The sequence below is a fragment of the Cyprinodon tularosa genome, unplaced genomic scaffold, assembly GCF_016077235.1.
Source record: "Cyprinodon tularosa strain WSP-4 unplaced genomic scaffold, ASM1607723v1 ctg1337, whole genome shotgun sequence".
In the NCBI taxonomy this organism is placed as follows: domain Eukaryota; kingdom Metazoa; phylum Chordata; class Actinopteri; order Cyprinodontiformes; family Cyprinodontidae; genus Cyprinodon; species Cyprinodon tularosa.
In genome coordinates, this window is record NW_024038156.1 from 140,089 (window position 1) to 167,500 (window position 27,412).

At 43.6% G+C, this 27,412-nt stretch overlaps 2 protein-coding genes across 4 annotated transcripts in view; one reads left to right on the top strand and one right to left on the bottom strand.

Moving 5' to 3' along the window:
* afap1 (actin filament associated protein 1) overlaps positions 1-27,412 on the bottom strand; it is a 110,281-nt gene that overhangs the window by 79,673 nt on the left and 3,196 nt on the right. Inside the window, exon 1 of one of the 2 annotated variants that reach the window (XM_038277678.1) lies at positions 18,666-18,817. The exons of the other annotated variant lie outside the window; for it this stretch is intronic. Coding sequence (XP_038133606.1) covers positions 18,666-18,702 — 37 coding nt within the window. The 5' untranslated portion in view covers positions 18,703-18,817. Of the gene's footprint in view, positions 1-18,665; positions 18,818-27,412 lie in introns of those variants that run through there. 2 annotated transcript variants of the gene reach the window in all.
* On the top strand, positions 7,447-8,832 carry LOC119778467 (zinc finger BED domain-containing protein 4-like). 2 transcript variants are annotated; one of them, XM_038277680.1, is made up of 3 exons: positions 7,447-7,998; positions 8,224-8,298; positions 8,425-8,832. In XM_038277680.1, exons 1-2 carry the CDS (start codon positions 7,484-7,486, stop codon positions 8,294-8,296), a joined length of 588 nt encoding a protein of 195 aa, XP_038133608.1. In that variant the 5' UTR covers positions 7,447-7,483; the 3' UTR covers positions 8,297-8,298; positions 8,425-8,832. The 2 variants fall into 2 exon arrangements, with proteins under 2 accessions (XP_038133608.1, XP_038133609.1); XM_038277681.1 differs by lacking the exon at positions 8,425-8,832 and having other exon boundaries at positions 8,224-8,299.

Genomic DNA, 27,412 nt, shown 5'->3' on the forward strand with positions numbered 1-27,412 from the left:
GCGTCGCCACCTGATGCTGCTTTGCTGCAAAAATACAGTCAAGTGTCTTGTTTTTACACAAACTGCTGCCAACAAAGCAGATTTAGTCACTTTCATGAAAGTTTTCCCAGCATGCAAAGCGACTCTCCTTCCGGCTCATTTATTGCCTCAAACAGCTTTTCTTTTTTTAACCCCTGCAGCACTTGGGTGGTGGAAATGTTACACCTATGAGTTTATGGGTAACAGTCATTAACAGCTTTAAGCACGCGCTCCACAGACGCCTCAGAAAACAAAGTAACCCCCCCACCCCCCCAGTTAGGGCCTGGGGGCCTAAACAAAGACGAAACGTGCTGCACCATCACTTCCGAAAAATAAGAAACACTTCCTGCTCCTGAAAACATTTCCTTTCTTTGTTACTGCTGTAGGGGGACTTCTATTAAACTCATTTCTATACAGTAAACAATGCATCATGTGACAGAAAAGAATTGGTATAACTTACAGTCCAGTCCCAAAGCTCCTGGTCAGAGGGAGTGGCTGCGGCGGTGTGGTTGAGTGGCGGCGTCACAAATGGAAATACATTTTGCTGTCATTTCCACATTTCTAATCCAATCTATAGTCAATATGTTCCAAAGGTGCACAGGAATCCAGGCCAATATTTAGTGGGCGTGGCTTAATTTCTCTACAGCGCCCCCTAGAACCACCAACAAGTATCCCTCAGCCATGCTTAGCCCTCATTTTTAAATGGGTCATTTTTACATTTAGATGTTTATTTTTTGCGGAATTTATTCTAAATCCACTCTTAACAGAAGATAGGGGGGGGGCAGGAACATGAACTGATTGAAACTGGACCAATTATCCGACACTGGGAGGCAGAATGACCCAGAATGATATTCTCCCCTAAATGGAGCCCATCCAGCCGCGCTGCACAGCGGAGCAGCAGCAACTTCTCTAAATGAACAGAGTGAACGGCAGGAGGCATGAAGCCATCAGCAGCGAATCTTTATTCCAGCTTGGAGGACCGACTAATGAGAAATTAACCAGCTACCATATCAGCATGAATCATTTGCTCATTTTTTACTGTAAAATGTTATAAAAGGTTTGATCTGATGACATCACTCAGCAGTCAACAGCAGGCCTGAGAACAACTGACACGTTTTCAACCAATGAGTTCCAGAAACTTCAAACAGAAGCAGAGTTTCTATCAGCAAGATGCAGGACGTTATCATCCGATATTTGATTTCCTGCTAATATCAGAGCAATATCTGATACTGATATCGGACCAGGACTCCCTAATTAGCAGAATAGATGAAGCCAGGTTTTAAAATTCCTCTGAAAGAAAACCGAACCAGAAAAACGTGATGCTTCCATCGCTGATTGTTGGATTGTCCTGAAAAGCTTAGCTTAGCGTGCAGCTCGGCTCTGCAGATCATGTTATCTTTTCCATCTGCCTAATGAGGAAAGCTCCTCCTAAAAGGCTTTTATCTTCTTCCGGTACAGAAAAAGACGCGTTTTTTTCCAGCTTCATTTGCAGACGTTTCCTTTCCGGTCTTATTATGCTGTTGTGAAGCTGCAGGAAGCGAAGCTCTGTTAGCAAAGCAAAGCAGCTGCAACAGTTTTTAAATCCATTCTGACTCAAAGCAGAAGATGATGTGAAGATGAGATGATGATGTCACCAACGGCGTGTTTCCACCAAAGGAACCTCTTGTATCTCTGCCAACATGTAAGGAGTCATAGACCACCTGTATGTTTCTTTATGTCCAGAGAAATGTCTGATTTCAGTGTTTGTTTGCATGTTTTAAAATCCTCTAAAGATACTTTGAGTTGCTGGTTGTTCTACAGCAGATTATTTGGTTGCACTTATGATGTAATCAGAAGTAGAGATTCACAGACGAGCTGAGGAGGTCCTGAAGGAGGGAGTCGCTTCTTTCATTAAGAGGAAAAAATGTGAGCTTAACTTCTGCAAACTGGTTTAAGTTTTAAACCAACTAAACAATGAAGCTGCACTGATCAAATGAGATATTGCTGATTTGAAATCAGATATTAGGATCTAATCCTCTTCATTGTTATTTCCTTATTTTTGCTGATAATAAATAAATAACAAGAAGTACTTTACATCTTTATTTGTAAAACTCTAAGTTAAGAAAAATGAAAGGTTTCCATTTAAAATAAAATTCTGATCTTGGTGAAAGAAAATGAAGAAGTTTGGACCGAATGTTCAGACATTAGTTTCTGATGAAAGACGAGCGTCCCGCTTCGCCCCGATTCTCAGCACTATAATTATGAGGTTTGTTCCTTTCTCCTCCTTTCATTTCACTGAGCCGCAGAGCCAACATTACAGAGCGGCAACTGATTGCTATCAGGCAGCGCAGGTGGTTTCCCATAGAAGCAGATGTTTTCCACACCGCAAACACACAGATGTAAAGAAGAAAGGAAAGGCAGCGACTGACCAACACTTTCAGGAGACAAACCTTGGAGATAGAAGGTAGTTCAGAGGCTTGATTGGTTAGAAGAATTATACTCCATGTTTTATCTCCTTTAAAAGGAGAATTAGCGAGCTGACGCCAATGGAGACTAAAAAAGAAAAGGGTTAGGGTTAGAGGAAAAGCCTCATTGAAAAAAAAACATTTCATTTTAATAATTCTGGAAAAAATATTCCAGTTCATTGGGTCAATATTGAAGAACTCTGTCTATTGGGAAAGGAAAGTGCTGAAGAGTCAACAGATATTCAGCCGGCTTTAGATCTGGACTTTAAATAGGCCAGGATTCCTAGAGTTCAGGAGTCTGATGTGTTCTAGTTCCTGGTTCTACGCCTTCGTCAGGTCTCTGAATCACCTCCTTGGTCTGCAGTTCTCCAGAGTGATGACCTGATGCTCTGACTAAGGTGTGTTTAAGCAGAAAGATGCAGGAAATCAGACCTCAAGGCCCAGAACTCAGGTAACCTGGACACCATTTCTCTGCTGGGCTGTTTAGGGGGTTAATCCTCCCCCCTATCTACCCATAAACAATAGATTTAATGACACTAAATAGGGTGCACCATTACTAGGGCTGTAAATCACACCTATCATGGCCATTTCCTGACCCAATGATTCGATTATTTTCGATACTCAAGAATAAATAAACCACGATACCATTCAATTAATTGGTTAATTTTTTTTTACCTTTCAGGCTAGACAATGTTTAAAATTTAAAATAAATCAATGAAGGCTGTAATATCGTTATGCACTTTATTTGAGAAACAACAGCAAATAACAGAAGTAGAGAAGTTGTCCTCCACCTAGGCCTGTTTAAACCTCATGATGCGTCTGTGTTTACATAAGTGTTTGTGTGCAAAGAGGATAGCGGCTAAAAGAAGCGAGGTAGGAGGGTAAAATAGGTTTAACGCCGCCGCAACCCTGGAGTCAGAATTACCTCCAGGAGCAAAAGGATAAAAATAGACCGAAGGAAGAAACAGGAAACATGAAACGATTCTCTTGCAGACGCGTCGATGCATCGGATCGTCGGCTGTTGGATCGATAAAAAACGATGATTATTTACGCCCCTAACCATTACAGCGGTTAATTATGAAAATAAAACAAACCTTATTATTGCTTTCATCATGATTCCAAATCTATTTTTGCTACGTTAAAGTCAAACATGGCAATACTGGTTCAGGCATCTAAACCAGCGATCCCACACCTGAGTGGAGCCCCCCCCCCTAATAGATTAGGTGGCATTTTTAAGGAATCCATGAAATCTGATGAAGGTGAAACATTATTGGGAAGAAGCAGAACATCACTGGTTCCATTGACTCTTTAAACCCCTTTTTTCCAGACAGAGTAAATTTTACGTCCAGATAAAATTAAACCAACCAGCTGCATGAAGTCGCTTAAACTGAGCAGATCTGTTTAAACTAGAATGTTTTGGGTTCATTATTCTTTCATCATAGCCGTAGCACCTTCTGAGGGTTAGGGGGAAAACTCTTTCACGTTTTTATTTGCTAACACTGGATGCTGAAAAATCTTTTTTTTTTTAATTATGTTTAATTTTTGATCATTTCTTGCCTTGAATTCTAAACCTGATGAATGAAAATTAGTGTCTCTGACATTTCATTAATTATTTTTAAGTACTATTAAAAAAGCAGTTTAATCATTTAAATATGAACAGATGGTTAATAATAAGAACAATAAGGCTGTTATTTGATCTGCAGTGCAGAATATCGCATTAAAAAAGAACCACTGACATCTGCAGGATTAGGCGGCTGTTGCCATGACGAAAACGGCCAAAGACACTGAACCTAAAACTTCAAATAGATGCAATAATAATAATAATAATAATAATAATAATAGAAATGTGTTCAAAATTGTGATTTCACAAGCAAATTTTTAATTTCAAAATCAGCTTGTCGTTTTCTGGCAGGTTGTCAGATATTGTGACATTCGTCTAGAGTTAAAACCATCGCTTCAGAAATGAGGGACACATCTTTTTAGAATAATTTATCAATCTCTTATATTCTTATGTCCTGTGAAATATCTGAAACAAACCTTTTGCGGGGGAGGGGGGGGGGACGTGTGCCACATGCATCCTGCAGCGTTACGCCCCAGCATTTATCCCCCACAGGTTTACTGCAGCAAATACTTTGAGAAATTGGAGGTGTAGCGTGTAAATCGGGGGGGCTGGTGGCTCTGCATGTGAGGGACGGAAAATTACTTTTGTTGGGAAGTAATGGCTTTGCTTAGAATTTAAAAGTTAAACCGAACGACATGGGATTAAACGACCAAATCACAGGTCATGGAAAACAGATGAAACCAGCCTATAAATACATTAATCAGATTCAGGTGTGTCTTTGTGACGAGTTGAAAATCCAGAGAACCTCTAGAAACTCACTGTCTGTGTGTGTTTGGGTTATTGAGAGAGGAAGGAAGATAAAACCACAGACAAAAAGAGAAAGATAGTAAATATGCTGGAACCCACTAATATCTGCATGAAAACTACTGATTAATGAAGAACGATGAACGGTCCCTGGACTGATTTAGGAAACTTAACCGAACGATATAAAGAGAAAAATGAACTGAGCTATGGAAGCACATGGTTCCTCAAAGGCCAGACAGACTAGCAGAAGGGGCCGCTACTGCACCCCGTCTGGGGCCGCTACTGCACCCCCTCTGGGGCCCAAAAGCAGGCAGTAGTGAAGCAGCAGCAGTTGGAGGGAACCCCAGAGGAACCTTTGCATTCCTGTTTTCCCTTTTATACATTCTAGTTCCTCAAGTATTAAGAAACAATATATGATTTTTTTTTCTACCATTTCCTAGAAACCCTTGGCCAGGCCAGCTTATTCACAGATCCAGTTTGGCTTCGCTCTGCTAACGATCTGCACTAAAAACATGCCAACTTGATAACATGCAAAGCCTGTTTAATAACCAGGAGCAAAAACCAGAATTTCAAAGTTTAAGGTGGCTCCATGTTAGGAGCTCTGCTAGCTGGACAGTGATTTCTAAAAAAAAACATTAGTCTATCTGTTTAAGGATCAGAGTTCACTTTTCTGATGCTTTGCCTCTGTTGTTCAATACGGTGAAATAATACTTCAACTATTTCCAGCCAGGTTGAAAAGGAGATCTGCATGCAGGACTAGCATGAACCAGTCAGAATAGCAATGCAGCATTATGCATTTCACTGAAACATGGCTGTAGGATCATTTCTCAGACTCCAGCATCTCTGCCAGGCTTTCTAACCATAGCAGCAACCAGTGTTGTGCCTGAACGCGTTCATTGAACGAAAGTTCATGAACGCGTTCATATTTTGGGCGAACGTGAACTGAACGTACTGCATTACTGCCAGATGAACGTTATTGTGAACTCGTTCATTCTGGTGTCTGTGAACGGCACGCTCTCTCAGTTCAACTCCGTTCAATGGGTTGCCAGATTTCTATAGAGCCCTCCAGGCGAAACCCCGGCTAAATCACACCGTAAACAGGCCTTAATATGTAGCGGGAAAAACACCCAATCTGGCAACACCAGCTACCAGCGTCGTAGCCTACAGCCGCGTGCGTCATCAAAACAAAATGCAGCGTAGAAGCCACAGCAGCATGGAGGCGACCGTGGAGGCGACAAAGCAGCAGTATGATAGTTTAAAACAATTTTATGATCAGCTGGTCGGTGAGGATGATGGCAACAATCTAACATTTCTCTGCAAACTTTGCCCGCCGGCTTTCAGTAGAAAAATCCGTACTTCGGTAACATCCAAAGCAAATCTGAAACGGCATATAGAACTAAAGCACCCGGCTAGCCTCTCAAGGTATGTGCAAGCAGCTAAAAAAACAAAAGACAGTCAGGACAGATCCTCGAGCCAAATACCAATAACTGCGTACACTAGCGGCTCCGTTGTCATCTCCCAGCCGCAGGTGAACAACCTGGTGGTGCAGTTTATTGTTGGAGACCTGCAGCCTTTGAGCAAAGTGGAAAGCCCAGCGTTTATAAACTTAATTAAGGGGTTGCAGCCATCCAGACAGGTGCCATCAAGAAAACAAGTACAAACACTGTTAAATAAAAAATTTACAGAAAAAATATCTGAACTTAAAAGTGAACTGTCTGAGATCGATGCTGTGTGCACAACAGCAGATTGCTGGTCAGCTGTGAACAAGGCATTTATGGGAATCACTATCCACTGGCTAAACAAAACTGACATGTCTAAGAGACACTCTGCAGCAATGGCATTTCGTCGGATTAAAGGAGCACATACACATGACGTGTTGGCAAGATTATTGTCAGATGTTAATAAAGAATTCAAAATCCACAACAAGGTTGTGTGTACAGTAACAGACAATGCTGCAAATTTTGTCAAAGCGTTCAACTGTTTTGGGATGGATGTTGTTATTGATACTAAAGCGCCAGAGACAGTTGAAACTGAAAGTGAAGATGACAGTGAACCAGTATAAGCCTTTTCTGCTGCCAATGAGAGCTCAGATGAGGATGAGCAGATGGAGCCTGAGCCTCTCTCAGATCTGCATCATCCCTCTCTCCCCCCACACAGAAGGTGCATGGCCCACACCTTGAATCTAGTGGCCAAAGATTCGGAAAAAGTAACTGAAAAACGCTACAAAACAATGTCGAGGGCTGTTTTTGCAAAAGCATCTGCTCTGTGGAACCTGGTTAAGCGTAGTACAAAGGCTTCTGATGTTGTGGAGGAAAAGCTTGGGATTGGCTTTGTTGTGCCAAATGACACAAGATGGAATTAAGTATTTCTTGCCATGGAGCGACTATCTCACATAGCAAAACTAACTTCCAAGGTAGAAATTAATATGGCTGAGGTAACCCCTGAAAATGATGCCACTCCCCTACATGATGAGCTAATTTTGCACACTGTGAGTGATGAGTTTGGCTTTCGCCGATTCTCTCCACAGGAAGTCAACTTCATACACAAGTTTGTGGATGTGATGAGGCCATTAGCACTTGCACTTAACATCCTCCAAGCAGAGAAAAACATATTTCTTGGCTACCTGGCTCCAACCATTGTGCAGCTGCAATGTGATATGAATGACCTGTTGGATGAGAGCAAAAAGCCCACTGCAGCAGATGGTCTCATTACATGCCGACCCCTCATAAAGAGTATCTTGGAGTCACTGAGCACAAGGCTGGCAGGTCTTCTGGAGAAGAGGGACCACATACTCTCTGCTATGCTGGTGCCAAGATTCAAGCTAGACTGGGTCCACGATGAGGAAAAAAGAAAGCAGTACAGATTGATGCTGAAAAGAGAATTTCAAACCCTCAACTCTGATGACTCAGCTGCAGGAGACTCAGGTCAAGCCCAGTCCAGTGGTAAAAGTGACAAGAAAGATCCTGCAGCATCATTCTTCAGATTTAACAAAAATCCTGAGGCTTTAAAAAAAACTGAAGTGGACACCTATTTGGATGCTCCAACCACAGATGGGTTTGATGAATTCATGCAGTTTCCAAAGCTCAGAAGGCTGTTCATAAAACACAACACTGCCCTGCCCTCAAGCGCTCCAGTAGAGAGGCTCTTTAGCATCGGTGGTCTAATATTCAGGTAAGTATAAAGTGTGATTATATTACATAATTAGTATTCCTTGGTAATAAGCACAGTAAATACCCAGCCTCAATAATAGTTCTTGGTGATATTATTCTAATTCAGGTTTTTAATAGGCTATACAAATTAGGTCAAATTATGTCAGTGATTGTGTTAGTTCACAATTGCTGTTACCATTTTTGCCATAATAATCATGATGTTCAAATTTCTTGTTATCTCATTCAGACCGAGGAGAAACCGCCTGGGAGATGCCAACTTTGAGAAGCAGCTGATCTTGAATGCCAACAAAAAGATTTGAAGGTATATTAAATATTATTGTGATCTGTTTATTGGGCTGTAGAAGTACAATGTATTGCCAATGGAGATGACTATATTGATGTGCAGAGGTGAACTGCATGAAAATAACAGGGCATATCTTGTTTACAGGAAGAAAAAACAGCAGATCTACCAGGGAGAGACCACTGTGACCGAGGATCTTCATTCAGATAAGGGATTTTTGGGCTGGACAGAAAATAACACTGTCCTTGGCCCTGCATACTTTTCATTTATTAGTATTATTTTAGTTATTTATGTGGACTGTAACCAGTGACAGATAATCATTCAGTTAAGGTATTTTCACTCACTGGACAGAAAGTAGAAGCACAGTCCATGGCCTTGGAACCAGACTCTGAGTCTTTTAAGTTATTTTTTTTTTATTTTACTTATTCAATGGCCAAGAAATTGAAAAGTGACTTGATAATGTTTAAATGTTTTGCACTTTGAATATTGCACTTTCAAGTTCAACCTTTAATTCCTACCTCAGCCTGGTCCCTCAGTTTTTGTTAGTTAAATGTTCTTGAGGGTTTTACTATCCATGTAACTTGTTTGTTAAACCTGCCTGGTATAATTTTCCAGGATTCCAGTATTCCTTTTTAAAGATATTAAAAAACATTTGCACCTTAAAGACTACTTTCCTGTTTTTCTTTTAATAATTCCTCATAAAAAAGACCATTCAAGCAGCACATTTTCCTGATGTTTTTGAGAATATACTGTAGGGGTGAAAGCTGCAGCTGCTACTAGTGTGAAGTGAATGGACAGCAACAAAGCGTTAAAGCAACAATGGGGAAATGCTGTCCCCTCAATGCTAATGTAAACCGTGGTTGGATAAGGATTCAAAACTGGATATGAAGATGAAATCTGACGCACAGAGTGTTGAGTGTTACAACTGATAAAATAATTGCTGTCTGTGGTTCTACAGTAGGCTATGGTGTAATTGAGCAATATATGAAAAAAAAAAAGAACTGAACTAGTTACTTTTTTTGAATTATGAACTATGAACTGAACTAGTTCATTTTAAAATGTGTGAACTGAACTTTGAACTAGTTCACGTAGAAAGAGAACTTTCCCAACACTGGAAGCAACAGATTTAAAGGAGAGAGTAAAAGTGGAAGGAGGTGGTTGGCAGTGAACAGCAGATGGTGTCATTCAGGTCATGTTACTGTGAAGATTCACAGCTTCAGCCCAAATACTGAACGGATGGCACTTGGTTTTCAGCCATATTATTCGCCCAGAGAGTTCAGCAGTGTTGTTAGTAACTAGGGCTGGTAAAAAAATCAATTTAATTGATTTTGGATCCTTTCCTTTACATTTTTGCAGAATCGCTGTCTAGGAAATGACATCGATTCGTTTTCTGGTGACGGTTAGGGTTAACCCTAACCCTAGTGATGTTCACATTCAAATGAGCAGGAAAGATGCTCTCAAGATGACTTCAAGCCAGACAGCTGCAAATATAAGACATTAACAAATGGGGGCTGAGCAGCAATCCCCCTGCAGTTATTAATACAGATAAATATGGTTTGTTCAGTGAAGATAATGCAGCTCACAGGTCTGCTGTGTCATGTCTGCTCGCTCGAGTGAGGCTTCACTTTACAAAAATAAGTTTGCACTTTTGAGACAGTTTTGTTCACATCTCAAGTTTAAACTGTCTGATTTACAAGTTTGCACTTTGTGTTTAACATGACAGGAAAAAATAAAATACATGAGCATTTTGAACCACTTTCATTATTGTAAAAACAGACTGAATCAAAATCAAATCGATTCAGGACATTTGCATAAATACCCAGCCTCATTAGCAACCGTTTATATTCCACCTTCTGCTGTTGCCAACACGGGATGTGATGTCATCAGTTCCACTGTTACTAAGCAACAGACAACAGCCAAATGCATTGTTTCAATAAGTGGGGATTTTGATCACTCCTCTCCCTGCTACACCGTCAGCTGCTGCTCCACAGAAAACGAAACTTTAAACTTGTTTTATGGAAACGTCAAGGACTCCTACGTCTCTGAAGGAAGATTCCTCTGCTCAGATTATAATGCAGTTTATAAGAGACAATCTGCTTTAAAAGGATGAAGGGAAATTGGTCCCAGGAAGCTGAAGAAGCCCTGCAAGGTTGTTCTGAGGCTGCAGGCTGGGATGCTCTGTCAGCCGCATGAGAGGACATCAATGCAATGACTGAGTGACTACAGAAACTCTTGCATAGAGAACAGCTTCCCTCCCAGAACAGGGAAACGCTCCCAAAGTATAAACCATGGATCACAGATGATCTGAAGGAGCTGCTCAACAACAACAAGCAGCCTTTGAGAAGGAAGACGGAAAATTAATGAGAAGAATACAGAAGCAATTTAAGGTCAGAGGAAGAAAGGAGGCAAAGAGGAAGAGGCTGGAAAACAAGAACCAGCAGCAGATCAGAGATGAAGAAGATCCCAGGCTTCCAGAAGGTCAGAGATGAAGAAGATCCCAGGCTTCCAGAAGGTCAGAGATGAAGAAGATCCCAGGCTTCCAGAAGATCAGAGATGAAGAAGATCCCAGGCTTCCAGAAGATCAGAGATGAAGAAGATCCCAGGCTTCCAGAAGATCAGAGATGAAGAAGATCCCAGGCTTCCAGAAGGTCAGAGATGAAGAAGATCCCAGGCTTCCAGAAGGTCAGAGATGAAGAACATCCCAGGCTTCCAGAAGGTCAGAGATGAAGAAGATCCCAGGCTTCCAGAAGATCAGAGATGAAGAAGATCCCAGGCTTCCAGAAGATCAGAGATGAAGAAGATCCCAGGCTTCCAGAAGATCCGAGATGAAGAAGATCCCAGGCTTCCAGAAGGTCAGAGATGAAGAAGATCCCAGGCTTCCAGAAGGTCAGAGATGAAGAAGATCCCAGGCTTCCAGAAGGTCAGAGATGAAGAAGATCCCAGGCTTCCAGAAGGTCAGAGATGAAGAAGATCCCAGGCTTCCAGAAGATCAGAGATGAAGAAGATCCCAGGCTTCCAGAAGATCAGATATGAAGAAGATCCCAGGCTTCCAGAAGGTCAGAGATGAAGAAGATCCCAGGCTTCCAGAAGGTCAGAGATGAAGAAGATCCCAGGCTTCCAGAAGGTCAGAGATGAAGAAGATCCCAGGCTTCCAGAAGGTCAGAGATGAAGAAGAACCCAGGCTTCCAGAAGATCAGAGATGAAGAAGATCCCAGGCTTCCAGAAGGTCAGAGATGAAGAAGAACCCAGGCTTCCAGCAGCAGGACGATCAGACAGATGGACGTCTGGACAGAACCGATGAACTGAATGGACATCCTGCCCTCCTCTGACATCACTTCCTGCTTCTATTATCAGCCAGACCAGCAGGTGGAGCTGCTCCCTCCACCTTCCACCTGTCTGCCTCTAGAAGTCAGTAAAGAGGCAACAGGAGAGACTGGATGGTGATCAGTCAGCAGGTCCTCATGGTGTCAGAGTCCTGAAGGCCTGAGCAGAACCTCCAGGAGCTCCACAGGGGACGGTTCTCTCTCCTTTCCTCTTTCCTCTGACTTCCAGGACCAGACAGAGTCCTGTCCTCTGCAGGAATCCTGGGATGACTCTGCAAACATTGGGAGCATCAAAGATGGAGCAGAAGCTGAGGACAGAGAGCTGGTGAAGCGCTTTGTGACATGGTGTGGAAACAATCATCTGATCCTGAAGGTCAATAAAACAAGGAGATGATTTCAGAAGAAACAGGAACAAGTTGAATCCTGTTAACATCCCGGGAGAAGAAGTGGAGGAATCCCTTGGTGTTCACCTGGACAACAACCTGGACTGGAGACACACCTGGGAAGCCGTCTGCAGGAAGGGACAGAGCAGACTGGACTTCTAGAGGAAGCTTATTCCCCATTTACACTATCCTTGAAAAAACGATCCATACCGAGACCGGTCCGAGCTCGGTTCTGACAACCGTTTACACATCACTCTATCTCGCTTCCTCGACTCCTAGTGACGATCTGCTGTATTACTGCCAGTATTGAAGGAGGAAATCAAGCAGTTGGTGGCGGTAATGCACCAAAAGTTGTTTGCCAACCGCCATAAAACACAAGAAGAAGAAGACGAAGAAGGAGGGAATCAAGCAAATCAAAATGGCAGCGTACGTCACATTCAGAAAGTTGTGCTTGATTATTATTGCTGTACTTCGGTGTTTGTGGAGGTTCAGGCGAAGACGGCAACCGAGCCGAACCCACCTCTGGAACTGGTCTGCAGCTAGCTCGGTCCGGTCGTGTCTAGCTCGGTCCGGTTGTGTCTAGCTCGGTCCGGTTGTGTCTAGCTGGGTCCGGTTGTGTCTAGCTCAATCCGGTTGTGTCTAGCTCGGTACGGTTGTGTCTAGCTCGGTACGGTTGTGTATAGCTCGGTCCGGTTGTGTCTTGCTCGGTCCGGTCGTGTCTAGCTCGGTACGGTTGTGTCTAGCTCGGTCCGGTTGTGTCTAGCTCGGTCCGGTTGTGTCTAGCTGGGTCCGGTTGTGTCTAGCTCGGTCCGGTTGTGTCTAGCTCGGTACGGTTGTGTCTAGCTCGGTCCGGTCGTGTCTAGCTCGGTCCGGTTGTGTCTAGCTCGGTCCGGTTGTGTCTAGCTCGGTCCGGTCGTGTCTAGCTCGGTCCGGTTGTGTCTAGCTCGGTACGGTTGTGTCTAGCTCGGTCCGGTCGTGTCTAGCTCGGTCCGGTTGTGTCTAGCTCGGTCCGGTTGTGTCTAGCTCGGTTCGGTTCAGTTTGCTTTCCATTTACACACGATCAGTTATCTCAGTTACTGAGATCGGACCGGTCTCTGCACGGTTTTTTAAGGGTAGTGTAAATGGGCTATAAGGTCCTTCAGATGCTGCAGATCTTCTATCAGTCTGCTGTGGAGAGTCTGATCTCTGCCTCCATCATCATCATCATCATCATCATCATCACCATCATCAGAGCTAATGACTGAAAGAAGCTCAACCAGCTGATAAAGAAGGTCGCTCTGTTCTAGGAACTCCTCTAGAACCTCTGAAGATGAAGATGATGGACAGCATTGATCGTCCTCTTCATCAGACTGTTTGACTGAAGACCGTCTGCTGGTGTCAGAGGCTGATCCAGATCTGCTGTAAACAGACCTCTACAGGTGGTCCTTCCTGCCCGCAGCATCAACATCTACAACAAAACAACAACATCTATAAAACCCTACGAGTTACTGCTCCCTTTGATTTGCTAAAGAATTTCAAAAGTGAGTAGAATAGGAGGTAAAAGGAGTGAATGTCTTCATGGACGCATAGATGTGTGTTTCCTGCAGCTTCTAAGCAATACAGTTCAGTTTGTATAATAATAATTCACGTCATCCATTCCACCAAATCTCTCCTGCTTCTAGAACAATTCAGCTACGTTTATTTTGTCTTTCAAACTGAGGAAATGCTTTGAATCAGGGAAAATGGACTCCTCCTTTGCTTATAATCAGGTGACGTATCCTGATTGGCCGCTCGCTCTGGAGGAGGCGGACCTTAAACCTCTCCATCCAATCCTTTCAGCTGTATTTTCAGAAGGCTGGGACGCAGCTGCTGGACCTTCTGGATGTTGGAGGTGATCGACGGTAAAACATTTGCTCAGTCAGGAGACACGTCTCAGCAGGGCTGAGTTCCTGTCATTCCTCATGACTTTGCACTAATATCAGCTGATGGTTCATTTCTGAAACCGTCTCCAGAGCTTCTAGAGGACTTCCTAGAGCAGAGCAGACCTTCGTTCTCAGCTGGTTGAGCCATGTTGGCTAAAATCAAACCTCAGATATCAGAACTGGATGTTAAACAAAAGCAGAACGGTGCAAATAGAAGCGCATCTCTAGGTGCATCTAGATATGCAGCACTAGATCAGCTTCATTCCAGCTGCCAAGCATTGAATCCTGTTTACAGACACAGAGGAGGACAGATGGGAGGACTCTCCTTCAGGAGGAGCCAGGTGTTTCTCTCCTTCAGGAGGAGCCAGATGTTTCTCTCCTTCAGGAGGAGCCAAATGTTTCTCTCCTTCAGGAGGAGCCAGGTGTTTCTCTCCTTCAGGAGGAGCCAGGTGTTTCTCTCCTTCAGGAGGAGCCAGATGTTTCTCTCCTTCAGGAGGAGCCAAATGTTTCTCTCCTTCAGGAGGAGCCAGGTGTTTCTCTCCTTCAGGAGGAGCCAGATGTTTCTCTCCTTCAGGAGGAGCCAGGTGTTTCTCTCCTTCAGGAGGAGCCAGGTGTTTCTCTCCTTCAGGAGGAGCCAGATGTTTCTCTCCTTCAGGAGGAGCCAAATGTTTCTCTCCTTCAGGAGGAGCCAGGTGTTTCTCTCCTTCAGGAGGAGCCAGATGTTTCTCTCCTTCAGGAGGAGCCAGGTGTTTCTCTCCTTCAGGAGGAGCCAGGTGTTTCTATCCTTCTGGAGGAGCCAGGTGTTTCTCTCCTTCAGGAGGAGCCAGGTGTTTCTCTCCTTCTGGAGGAGCCAGATGTTTCTCTCCTTCAGGAGGAGCCAGGTGTTTCTCTCCTTCAGGAGGAGCCAGGTGTTTCTCTCCTTCAGGAGGAGCCAGGTGTTTCTCTCCTTCAGGAGGAGCCAGGTGTTTCTCTCCTTCTGGAGGAGCCAGATGTTTCTCTCCTTCAGGAGGAGCCAGGTGTTTCTCTCCTTCAGGAGGAGCCAGGTGTTTCTCTCCTTCAGGAGGAGCCAGATGTTTCTCTCCTTCAGGAGGAGCCAGATGATTCTCTCCTTTAGGAGGAGCCAGATGTTTCTCTCCTTCAGGAGGAGCCAGATGATTCTGTCCTTCAGGAGGAGCCAGATGTTTTCCTCCTTCAGGAGGAGGCAGATAATTCTCTCCTTCAGGAGGAGCCAGATGATTCTCTCCTTTAGGAGGAGCCGGATGTTTCTCTCCTTTAGGAGGAGCCAGATGTTTCTCTCCTTCAGGAGGAGCCAGATGTTTCTCTCCTTCAGGAGGAGCCAGATGATTATCTCCTTCAGGAGTAGCCAGATGATTATCTCCTTTAGGAGGAGCCGGATGTTTCTCTCCTTTAGGAGGAGCCAGATGTTTCTCTCCTTCAGGAGGAGCCAGGTGTTTCTCTCCTTCAGGAGGAGCCAGGTGTTTCTCTCCTTCAGGAGGAGCCAGGTGTTTCTCTCCTTCAGGAGGAGCCAGGTGTTTCTCTCCTTCTGGAGGAGCCAGATGTTTCTCTCCTTCAGGAGGAGCCAGGTGTTTCTCTCCTTCAGGAGGAGCCAGGTGTTTCTCTCCTTCAGGAGGAGCCAGATGTTTCTCTCCTTCAGGAGGAGCCAGATGATTCTCTCCTTTAGGAGGAGCCAGATGTTTCTCTCCTTCAGGAGGAGCCAGATGATTCTGTCCTTCAGGAGGAGCCAAATGTTTTCCTCCTTCAGGAGGAGCCAGATAATTCTCTCCTTCAGGAGGAGCCAGATGATTCTCTCCTTTAGGAGGAGCCGGATGTTTCTCTCCTTTAGGAGGAGCCAGATGTTTCTCTCCTTCAGGAGGAGCCAGATGTTTCTCTCCTTCAGGAGGAGCCAGATGATTATCTCCTTCAGGAGGAGCCAGATGATTATCTCCTTTAGGAGGAGCCAGATGTTTCTCTCCTTCAGGAGGAGCCAGATGATTCTGTCCTTCAGGAGGAGCCAGATGTTTTCCTCCTTCAGGAGGAGGCAGATAATTCTCTCCTTCAGGAGGAGCCAGATGATTCTCTCCTTTAGGAGGAGCCGGATGTTTCTCTCCTTTAGGAGGAGCCAGATGTTTCTCTCCTTCAGGAGGAGCCAGATGTTTCTCTCCTTCAGGAGGAGCCAGATGATTATCTCCTTCAGGAGTAGCCAGATGATTATCTCCTTTAGGAGGAGCCAGATGTTTCTCTCCTTCAGGAGGAGCCAGATGTTTCTCTCCTTCAGGAGGAGCCAGATGATTATCTCCTTCAGGAGTAGCCAGATGATTATCTCCTTCAGGAGGAGCCAGATGTTTTCCTCCTTCAGGAGGAGCCAGATGATTCTCTCCTTCAGGAGGAGCCAGATGATTCTCTCCTTCAGGAGGAGCCAGATGATTCTCTCCTTCAGGAGGAGCCAGATGATTCTCTCCTTCAGGAGGAGCCAGATGATTCTCTCCTTCAGGAGGAGCCAGATGATTCTCTCCTTTAGGAGGAGCCAGATGTTTCTCTCCTTCAGGAGGAGCCAGATGATTCTGTCCTTCAGGAGGAGCCAGATGTTTTCCTCCTTCAGGAGGAGCCAGATGATTCTCTCCTTCAGGAGGAGCCAGATGTTTTCCTCCTTCAGGAGGAGCCAGATGTTTCTCTCCTTCAGGAGGAGCCAGATAAGTCTCTCCTTCAGGAGGAGCCTGATGATTCTCTCCTTCAGGAGGAGCCAGATGATTCTCTCCTTCAGGAGGAGCCAGATGATTCTCTCCTTCAGGAGGAGCCAGATGTTTCTCTCCTTCAGGAGGAGCCAGATGATTCTTTCCTTCAGGAGGAGCCAGATGATTCTCTCCTTCAGGAGGAGCCAGATGTTTCTCTCCTTCAGGAGGAGCCAGATGTTTCTCTCCTTCAGGAGGAGCCAGATGTTTTCCTCCTTCAGGAGGAGCCAGATGATTCTCTCCTTCAGGAGGAGCCAGATGTTTCTCTCCTTCAGGAGGCGCCAGATGTTTCTCTCCTTCAGGAGGAGCCAGATTTTTCTCTCCTTCAGGAGGAGCCAGATGATTCTGTCCTTCAGGAGGAGCCATGTTTCTCTCCTTCAGGAGGAGCCAGATGTTTCTCTCCTTCAGGAGGAGCCAGATGATTCTGTCCTTCAGGAGGAGCCAGATGTTTCTCTCCTTCAGGAGGAGCCATGTTTCTCTCCTTCAGGAGGAGCCAGATGTTTCTCTCCTTCAGGAGGAGCCAGATGTTTCTCTCCTTCAGGAGGAGCCAGATGTTTCTCTCCTTCAGGAGGAGCCAGATGTTTCTCTCCTTCAGAAGGAGCCAGATGATTCTGTCCTTCAGGAGGAGCCAGATGTTTCTCTCCTTCAGGAGGAGCCAGATGTTTCTCTCCTTCAGGAGGAGCCAGATGTTTCTCTCCTTCAGGAGGAGCCAGATGATTCTGTCCTTCAGGAGGAGCCAGATGTTTTCCTCCTTCAGGAGGAGCCAGATGATTCTCTCCTTCAGGAGGAGCCAGATGTTTTCCTCCTTCAGGAGGAGCCAGATGTTTCTCTCCTTCAGGAGGAGCCAGATAAGTCTCTCCTTCAGGAGGAGCCTGATGATTCTCTCCTTCAGGAGGAGCCAGATGATTCTCTCCTTCAGGAGGAGCCAGATGTTTCTCTCCTTCAGGAGGAGCCAGATGATTCTTTCCTTCAGGAGGAGCCAGATGATTCTCTCCTTCAGGAGGAGCCAGATGTTTCTCTCCTTCAGGAGGAGCCAGATGTTTCTCTCCTTCAGGAGGAGCCAGATGTTTTCCTCCTTCAGGAGGAGCCAGATGATTCTCTCCTTCAGGAGGAGCCAGATGTTTCTCTCCTTCAGGAGGCGCCAGATGTTTCTCTCCTTCAGGAGGAGCCAGATTTTTCTCTCCTTCAGGAGGAGCCAGATGATTCTGTCCTTCAGGAGGAGCCAGATGATTCTGTCCTTCAGGAGGAGCCAGATGTTTTCCTCCTTCAGGAGGAGCCAGATGATTCTCTCCTTCAGGAGGAGCCAGATGATTCTCTCCTTCAGGAGGAGCCAGATGATTCTGTCCTTCAGGAGGAGCCAGATGTTTTCCTCCTTCAGGAGGAGCCAGATGATTCTCTCCTTCAGGAGGAGCCAGATGATTCTCTCCTTCAGGAGGAGCCAGATGTTTCTCTCCTTCAGGAGGAGCCAGATGATTCTCTCCTTCAGGAGGAGCCAGATGATTCTCTCCTTCAGGAGGAGCCAGATGTTTCTCTCCTTCAGGAGGAGCCATGTTTCTCTCCTTCAGGAGGAGCCAGATGTTTTTCTCCTTCAGGAGGAGCCAGGTGATTCTGTCCTTCAGGAGGAGCCAGATGATTCTCTCCTTCAGGAGGAGCCAGATGATTCTCTCCTTCAGGAGGAGCCAGATAATTATCTCCTGCAGGAGGAGCCAGATGATTCTCTCCTTCAGGAGGAGCCAGATGATTCTCTCCTTCAGGAGGAGCCAGATGATTCTCTCCTTCAGGAGGAGCCAGATGATTCTCTCCTTCAGGAGGAGCCAGATGTTTCTCTCCTTCAGGAGGAGCCAGATGTTTCTCTCCTTCAGGAGGAGCCAGATGTTTTTCTCCTTCAGGAGGAGCCAGATGTTTTTCTCCTTCAGGTTTCTCCATGCAGCCTTTGATCAACGTGGCCGCGCGCTTTCAGAGAAAGACCAACTAATGAGGTCCAGCAGGAGAAGCAGGAGGTAAAGATGGCGGTCTGTGACAAAGAGAAGACAGACGGACGGACAGACTCACCCCCGCTGGAAGCGAACAGGAGGAGCTCCCTCCTCATCGCAAACTTAAACTCCTTCAAACCACCAAGCGGAGGCCGCAGCGGCTCCAGGCCGGACTAATGAACCCTCCGTCCGGTCCGGTCCGGTCCGGTCCGGTTCGGTTCGGCTCCTTCTTTCTGAATCCTTTGCGTCGAACCGGCTGCTAGAAAACTCCTCGTTTCAACTTTTTTCTCCTGATCTTTCTGATCCCTCCCTCTGCCTGCTCCTCCCCCATGCTCGCCCTGCTCCTGCTCCTCCTCCTCCCCCCGCCTGCAGGACACATCTGGACCAGCTGCTCCTTTTCTTTCTTTATTTACCTTTAATCTACAATTATTTACCAAAAATAGGCTCAACTAAGATCTTTAAAATGAACTGATCTATTTAGTCAACATCTGGAATGAACTTTCTAATTCCAGTTATGTTAGTTTGATAAAACGCGTTTGTTTCTTTTTTATTCTCTTCCAACTGAAATTCAGTTTAAACAAAAAATATATTAAACAATTTATTTGGCACAGTAAAAAAAAACAGGAGTTAGATTTAAGATTCTAGACCAATTAGAGACATTTTAAGTATAATCTGTTACTTTAAAAACAATTTAACACTGAAATAAAATGAGGTTTTAGCATTAATGTTGTACATTTAATTTTTAATAAAAAATTTATTAAAATAAATATAAATTTTTTCAATTTAAAATCTAAAGTGTTTTTAAAGTAGAGAACAACAATCGTTCAGTTTGGTTTATAGACATTTTCCTGATTCCCATATTTTCTCAAACCCCTGAACTGATGGTTTGTTCTTTTCTTTCTTTTTCCTGTCTTAATGTTGGCAGTGGGCTTTAGGCTGCCCTGCAAGGCTTTAAACCTGGGTTTAACCGGAGACTAAGCCATTCTCAAGCACATATCAAGCAGCTCATTTTGAGCCTGGATCCAGATTGATTGTTGATTCTGTTCATGGTGGAGAATCCTGCTTCACAGCAGCAGGTTGAGCCAAACATCCTCTAAATGTGCAGGGTCATCTTTGAGCACGCCATTTCACTTTTCTTTCACCAGTTCACCGCAGTTCTTCCAGCAGTCCACACTTTCTCTGCTCTCTTTTTCTCATGGTCTTCTCCTTCTTTCCCATCGCCCGGCTTGCCACAGGTTTGCCTGCTGTGCCTAAAAGTAGCAGCAGCAGCAACCCAGACTGACAGCTCATTGGCTCATTTGGATCACGTGCAGCCTGGAGCCGGACGCTCCCCAGGGCTTTACCGTATTAACAGGAGAAGAGGAGCAAGGGAAATTAAGCACTACCGTTGGACAACATGCAGTAATTTATAAATGTTTTAAATCAGGGTGGGTCTGGATTTGCCAGCAGGTAGATCTGGATCCGGACCGCGGTCCGCTGATCCGTGACCTCTGGTCTACAGTTTCCAGAAGACCAGGGGACTACTAGAGTCCAGCACAACTAGACTATTTGGTTAGACTATGTGACAACAGATATGAAGCAACCTGGAAAGATTTGGAACTTTATTTATAAATACCATTACAGGCCGTATGGCTGATAATAACTTATTCAATTCTATTCAGTTTATTTCTATAGCGCCAATTCACAACACAAGTCATCTTAAGGCTCTTTACGGTTCAGCCAGCTCATACAGTCATATTGATTCAAAGTTTTCCATCTAAGGAAAACCAGCTGATTGCATCGACTCATTGACTCTTCAGCAATCCCTCACACTAAGCATGCTTGTAGCGACAGTGGAGAGGAAAAACTCCCTTTGAACAGGAAGAAACCTCCAGCAGAACCAGGCTCAGTGTGAGCGGCCATCTGCTGAGGCCCACTGGGGTTCAAGGAGACAGAAGCAGACATAGAAAAAGAAGCTATATGTTTCAGAGCAGTCAGCTTAAGCTGGTTATTTTTTCTGTTTAGCTCTTTCCATATTCGGCTATTTATCCCTTAAGAGGTATTAGTTTGGTGTGTTTACCATTTTGCAGGCAGTTTACGGTTTTCTTGCTTATTTCTTAGTGTTTTAAGTTGCTTTTATCTAGACTTCATGTATTTTATAGTTTACTTTTATATTATTGGACAGATTTTTCACATTTATCCCGTTTAAACTTTTCTCTCTTAGCCTTCAGTTAATCAGCAGATTCCGTTCAGCTGAGTTTACGTTTAAATCCCCCGTTTGTCTTTACAGGAAACTTGTTTCCTTTCTTTTCTTTGAAACGTAGAAAGTTTCACGCTACCCGAACTTGGCTTCTTCTTCTTATGAATGGTAAACTCTGCAGTCATCTGCATAACGGTGAAAGAACATAGATCTAATGCGCCCCTCCTTTAATGTTGAAAACAGGGAATCAAATGTTAGGATCCTTTACATCTGAAAGCACTGAAAGAATGAGACGATTTCCTGCATCAGTTGCTAAAAATATTTCAGTAAAAATCCTTAAAAGAGCAGATTTTGTGATTCAAACACTTGGGAATGAATTCCATTTATCTCCTGCTTCTATTCATTAAATTGGATAAAACTTTCTCTGGTATTTTTTCATAGTCAGGAGGCGTCATGATTCTGACCTTTGTGGATCTATGTTTGCGTTTCTTTTTGAGTTTTCCGTTGCACTGGGATTTTCTGTTTTCCTGGTCATTGTTTTTTTTCCCATTTTGTGTTTTTGTAGTTTTTTTTCTAGCTGTTGTGTATTGATTGTGTTGCTCTCTGTCGCCCCCTTGTGTCAGTCTCCTTCCCCTTAGCTTCTAGTTTCTTCTATCCACACCTTTTCTCTGTCAGCTCATTAGTTTTAAGTAGCAATGCATCATGGGAAAAATGGACATTATTGTATCGTTATTGTTAAAGCAGTGATTTACAATAATTTTACATCTATAAAGAATTAAAAGAAGAAATGACAAACTTTTTACAATGATGGAACTAAAACGCACTCTTCAGAAAACCAAAATGTCAGCACCAGGAAACGATACGATTTGTTATGTAGTGATAAACCAACTCAGTGAAAATTCAAAGGATGTTTTACTAGAAATATATAATAAAGTCGGGAGAATGAGAGGCTGTGCTGCAAAAACCGGAAAATATTCTATAAATCCAGGAAATTATAGACTAATCTGTTTAACATGTGCAAGATCATGGAGAAATTGATAAAGGTTCACATGGAAAAGAAAGGATATTTAGCCAAACATCAAAGTGGTTTTAGGAAAGGAAGAAATACGATGGATCCAGCTGCATGTTTAGATCATGAAATGCGAAAGAACAAATAAAATGTCGTCTGCTTTGACATAAGGCAGGATGTGGAGAGAAGGATTGTTAATTAGACTCTCAATTAGGTATCAAAGGATGAATATATAGATGGATTAAGGACTTTTTACAAGAGAGAAGTTAGAATAGGGAAGAATTACTGAAGGAGATATAAGTCTGTTATTATTCTCCATAAAAATGAATAATGTTTTAGGGAAATAGGGAATGGGATGAAGTTTTCACTTTGGAAGAGGGGGAGAAATCTGAAAGTTTAGCTTCTCATCCCGTTCAAAGATGTCCTGTAGATCGGTATGATTGTTCGATGGACACCTGAACGACTTCCCTCAGCGAGACTGAAGAAACGCTCCAAGAGATGGAGACTCGGATGCAGCAGCTATCTGCCTGAAGAGTGGAAACTTATACCTCGCCATCCGATACAAAACTTAAATATTTAATAATGATGCATCCAAATTTTACCCACAGGAAGGAACGTCAGGAATGGAAAGAAGATGGCTTCAGAAAACCTGATCTTAATGTCCGCCCTCCACACAGCATCTCCAGCTAAAACACGGCTGGCCTTTTCTGTTCTCCTTCAATGGCTGTTCTCACACTTCAGTGATCTGACTGGGATTCCTATTGAGGAGAAGCTGCCATCATGAGTCAGAACAACATGGAGTTCTTCCAACAGCAGAGGACTGGCTGGCTGTGCTTCGGTGGGGCAGCGGTTAGTGCGCATGACCCATGTATGGAGGCCTGAGTCCGGTGCTCCTTGTCTCTCTCTCATCCCACTTTCCTTTCAGCCTACGGCTGGAAAAACGAGCCTCTAGTGCCGTAAAAAATCAATAAATAAAAAACTGTGCTTGCTTGCTTTAAGGATGGAAAAAACTTTCCTTAAGATTGTTGCATCAGTTACTCTGCATATGCATAAACCACTCTCTCCCCCCACCAGGTACTTTTTAACTGTTATTAACCAGAAACAAGTCACTGGTTTTATCCTATTGTTATTATTATTTGTTAGGACATTAAGTTATTTTACACTCCATAGACGGCTCCATATCAGGATCTGGATGGAGAAAAAAGACTCACAATGCTTCCTACTGAGCAAAATGTGATGTAGGCCAGAGCTTCACTGCGTTACTCGCTGCTTCCTGCCGCTAGTTCAGGAAATACGTTTCTTTCTCTTTAAATTATATCACCTGTCTTTGCATTTTGCATCATAAATTCAAACTGCTTTCTCAGTGTTGAGCATAGCAGCGTTTTCTTTGTCATCATGCATAAATTCAACTTATCTGGTTTTTATTCCCCAGATGTCAGCAATGGGGGTGAAGTAGCTTCAGGACCCAAATCTTGTTGAATTGATAGGACAACTGAGGAACACATCCAAAAATACAAAGAACTAAAAAAAAACAACAGAAAACTTCAGGGGAAACTCACGAGGGGAACCAGAGACGAGGAAGCAACTACCAATAAGAAGAAACAATGAGTGACTGCAGAGGTGGAGTATATAAGGGGAACTGAACAAAGGATGGACTAATGAGCTGAATATGGAGCAGGTGTGAGTGGAACTAACTAGAAGGAAGCAAAGGGGAAAGGAAACAAGCACCAGGGGGCAGCAGAGAGTAACTAAGACTGCTTGAATATAATGGAGAATAAACCAAAGATTAACAAACTGAATAACTAAAAACTGAGAGTCCTAGAAGGGCAGAACCATCCAGTCAACAGCTGCTGACATCAGAGGATCTGCCAACCTGCCAAGCACACCTCGACTAGTGGTGCCAGCTATAATTTCCCCCTATTTTATAAAAGTTATTTTATTTATAACGACTTGCTGGGGTTGAGAGAGGACTTTTTCTCCTAAAAAATGTTTTTCTTTGAGGTATTGATGGACATTATGGTGATGAAATACAATAATATTGAAGTAGAGTTGTATTAACGTTGATACAGTTCCTGTAGGGCCACTGTATTTTATATTTCAACATTTAGATATATTAGTTTTTGTATTTATTGTTTTATTACAATAAAGGGAGATAATGTGTGGCTGAGAAACGTGGATGATGTCCTTTAAAGAAGCATGAGCCTCTTTGCTGCCTGGGGACTTTATAGGGGGACTTTATAGGGTGACTATATAGGGTGACTATATAGGGTGACTATATAGGGGACTTTATAGGGTGACTATATAGGGTGACTATATAGGGGACTTTATAGGGGGACTTTATAGGGTGACTATATAGGGTGACTATATAGGGTACTTTATAGGGGGACTATATAGGGTGACTATATAGGGTGACTATATAGGGGACTTTATAGGGTGACTATATAGGGGACTTTATAGGGGGACTATATAGGGTGACTATATAGGGGACTTTATAGGGGGACTATATAGGGGACTTTTTATGGGGACTATATAGGGTGACTATATAGGGGATTTTATAGGGGGACTATATAGGGTGACTATATAGGGGACTTTATAGGGGGACTTTATAGGGGGACTATATAGGGTGACTATATAGGGGACTTTATAGGGGGACTATATAGGGTGACTATATAGGGGACTTTATAGGGGGACTTTATAGGGGGACTATATAGGGTGACTATATAGGGGACTTTATAGGGGGACTATATAGGGTGACTATATAGGGGACTTTATAGGGGGACTATAAAGGGGATTATATAGGGTGACTATATAGGGGACTTTATAGGGGGACTATATAGGGGGAATTTATAGGGGGACTATATAGGGGATTATATAGGGTGACTATATAGGGGACTTTATAGGGGGACTATATAGGGGACTTTATAGGGGGACTATATAGGGTGACTATATAGGGGACTTTATAGGGGGACGATATAGGGGACTTTATAGGGGGACTATATAGGGTGACTATATAGGGGACTTTATAGGGGGACTATATAGGGTGACTATATAGGGGACTTTATAGGGTGACTATATAGGGGACTTTATAGGGGGACGATATAGGGGACTTTATAGGGGGACTATATAGGGTGACTATATAGGGGACTTTATAGGGGGAATATATAGGGGACTTTTTATGGGGACTATATAGGGTGACTATATAGGGGATTTTATAGGGGGACTATATAGGGTGACTATATAGGGGACTTTATAGGGGGACTATATAGGGGATTATATAGGGTGACTATATAGGGGACTTTATAGGGGGACTATATAGGGTGACTATATAGGGGATTTTATAGGGGGATTATATAAGGTGACTATATAGGGGACTTTATGGGGGACTATATAGGGGATTATATAGGGCGACTATATAGGGGATTTTATAGGGGGACTATATAGGGGACTTTATAGGGGGACTATAAAGGGGATTATATAGGGTGACTATATAGGGGACTTTATAGGGGGACTATATAGGGGGACTTTATAGGGGGACTATATAGGGGACTTTATAGGGGGACTATATAGGGGCACTTTATAGGGTGACTATATAGGGGATTATATAGGGTGACTATATAGGGGACTTTATAGGGGGACTATATAGGGGATTATATAGGGGGAATATATAGAGGACTTTATTGGGGGACTATAAAGGAGGACTATATAGGGGGACTTCATAGGGGACTTTGTAGGGGGATTTTATAGGGAGACTATAGGGAGACTACATAGGGGGACTTTAGAGAGACTACATAAGGGGACTTTATAGGGGGACTACATGGGGGGACTTTATAGGGGATTATATAAGGGGACTATATAGGGAGAGTTTATAGGGCGACTTTATAGCAGGAATATATAGAGGGACTGTTTGGGTGGACTATATAGGGGACTCATTAACTGGCTGTTTGGACAGTTACTACTTTTCGCTCCCAGTTGGTCATGTGACTCCCCGCATGGTGCCTGCACCATCTTGGTTATTTGTCGCCACTGTGGAAGCGAGCCAAAACAAATCCTATGATGCTTTATAAGGAGAGCTCTTGCAAGGCATTCTGGGATAGATCTGCTTCTCTAGTGACCATGGATGGTCACTACTTTTTAAGGTACATTGTGGGAGATTTGGTGTCCTCTACTTTTTCATCCACTAGACGTTGGACACTCATTTAAAATGGCATAACCACTATATAGTGATAAGGGCGGACATTCAGATACAGACAATGACTGTATAGGATTGACAATGTGCTGGTTTAGGCCGATTTTATACAACAACACATTTCTTTGCATTCGGTGTGATCAGATTTTGCATGTTATAAAATCATGCTATCTAATTTAGTGAGAAATGGAAGTTAGAACAGTAAAAACAATCACACCCAAAGAGACTTAATCTCCCACAGGCTGAAAGTGTTGTGTATCTGTTTATCTCTCTTTGATGCAAACAGCTTAAGTTCCTTAATCTGTCATGTCATGGTTATAGCAGCAAGCAAGGAAATTATGAAAACCTGCAGGAGGTGGCCATTAAGGGGCCAACCTTGGGGAACCCTGCTATAGAGTCGGTAATTCATTTTTATAAAGGGTCACTAGAGGAATTGCAAAATTGTTACAAACGGCTGGAATAAAAGTTCAAACTGAATTCTATACATATCCAGCCTGATGACTTTATTGTTGGCTAGGTCAATTACATATCTAAATAATAACTGGGCTGTGTCATGAAGTTGACCAGTCATAAAAATCCATTTGGCAGTTCTTTCAATTAGACCAAAGGGGAATGCTTATATTAAAAACACTTCTGAAACCACAGAAAGTACACAGTCACACACATTCACTTATATAGCAAACAACAACTGTTCCTCACATACATGCATCCATGAATTCATTTGTAAAGATCCATTCATTGCTCATTTCAAAGTCCTGGAAAAGGCATTTATCATTCTTAAACATGAGCTCATAATGTTTTCCTTTTTTTGTGTTTTCAGAGCCTTATGTGGCTGATGGGCAGCAAGACAGAAATTCATTATAGTAGCTTCATCTGGTCTGTTCCTGTTTGGCTGTGACTCCATCCTGGAGAGAAATATCAGCTGTGCTGCTGCCATCAACACCTTTGTTTCTAGATGTTGGAGCTTGGCCTGTTTTCCAGTGTAGTCCTGTTTCTCTGACTGTGACTAACTGGATGTGCTCTCTTCATCCTCTGACATGGGAGCTGGCTCGGAGCTCGTCTGCCTGGCTGTGTGTTTCCTGGACGGGGCCGCCTGTGGAGCTGGTTGACAGTTGCCTTTGTATCTATGCTTCTTTTTCTATGTCTGCTTCTGTCTCCTTGAACCCCAGTGTGCCTCAGCAGATGGCCGCTCACTCTGAGCCTGGTTCTGCTGGAGGTTTCTTCCTGTTCAAAGGGAGTTTTTCCTCTCAACTGTCGCTACAAGCATGCTTAGTGTGAGGGATTGCTGAAGAGTCAATGAGTCGATGCAATCAGCTGGTTTTCCTTAGATAGAAAACTTTGAATCAATCTGACTGGATGATCTGGTGAACTGGAAAGTGCTGAAGATAAACAGTCATTTAAGCCCAATTTTGATTTCCAGAGAAGCATATAGCAAAATTGGACGAAGTGCTA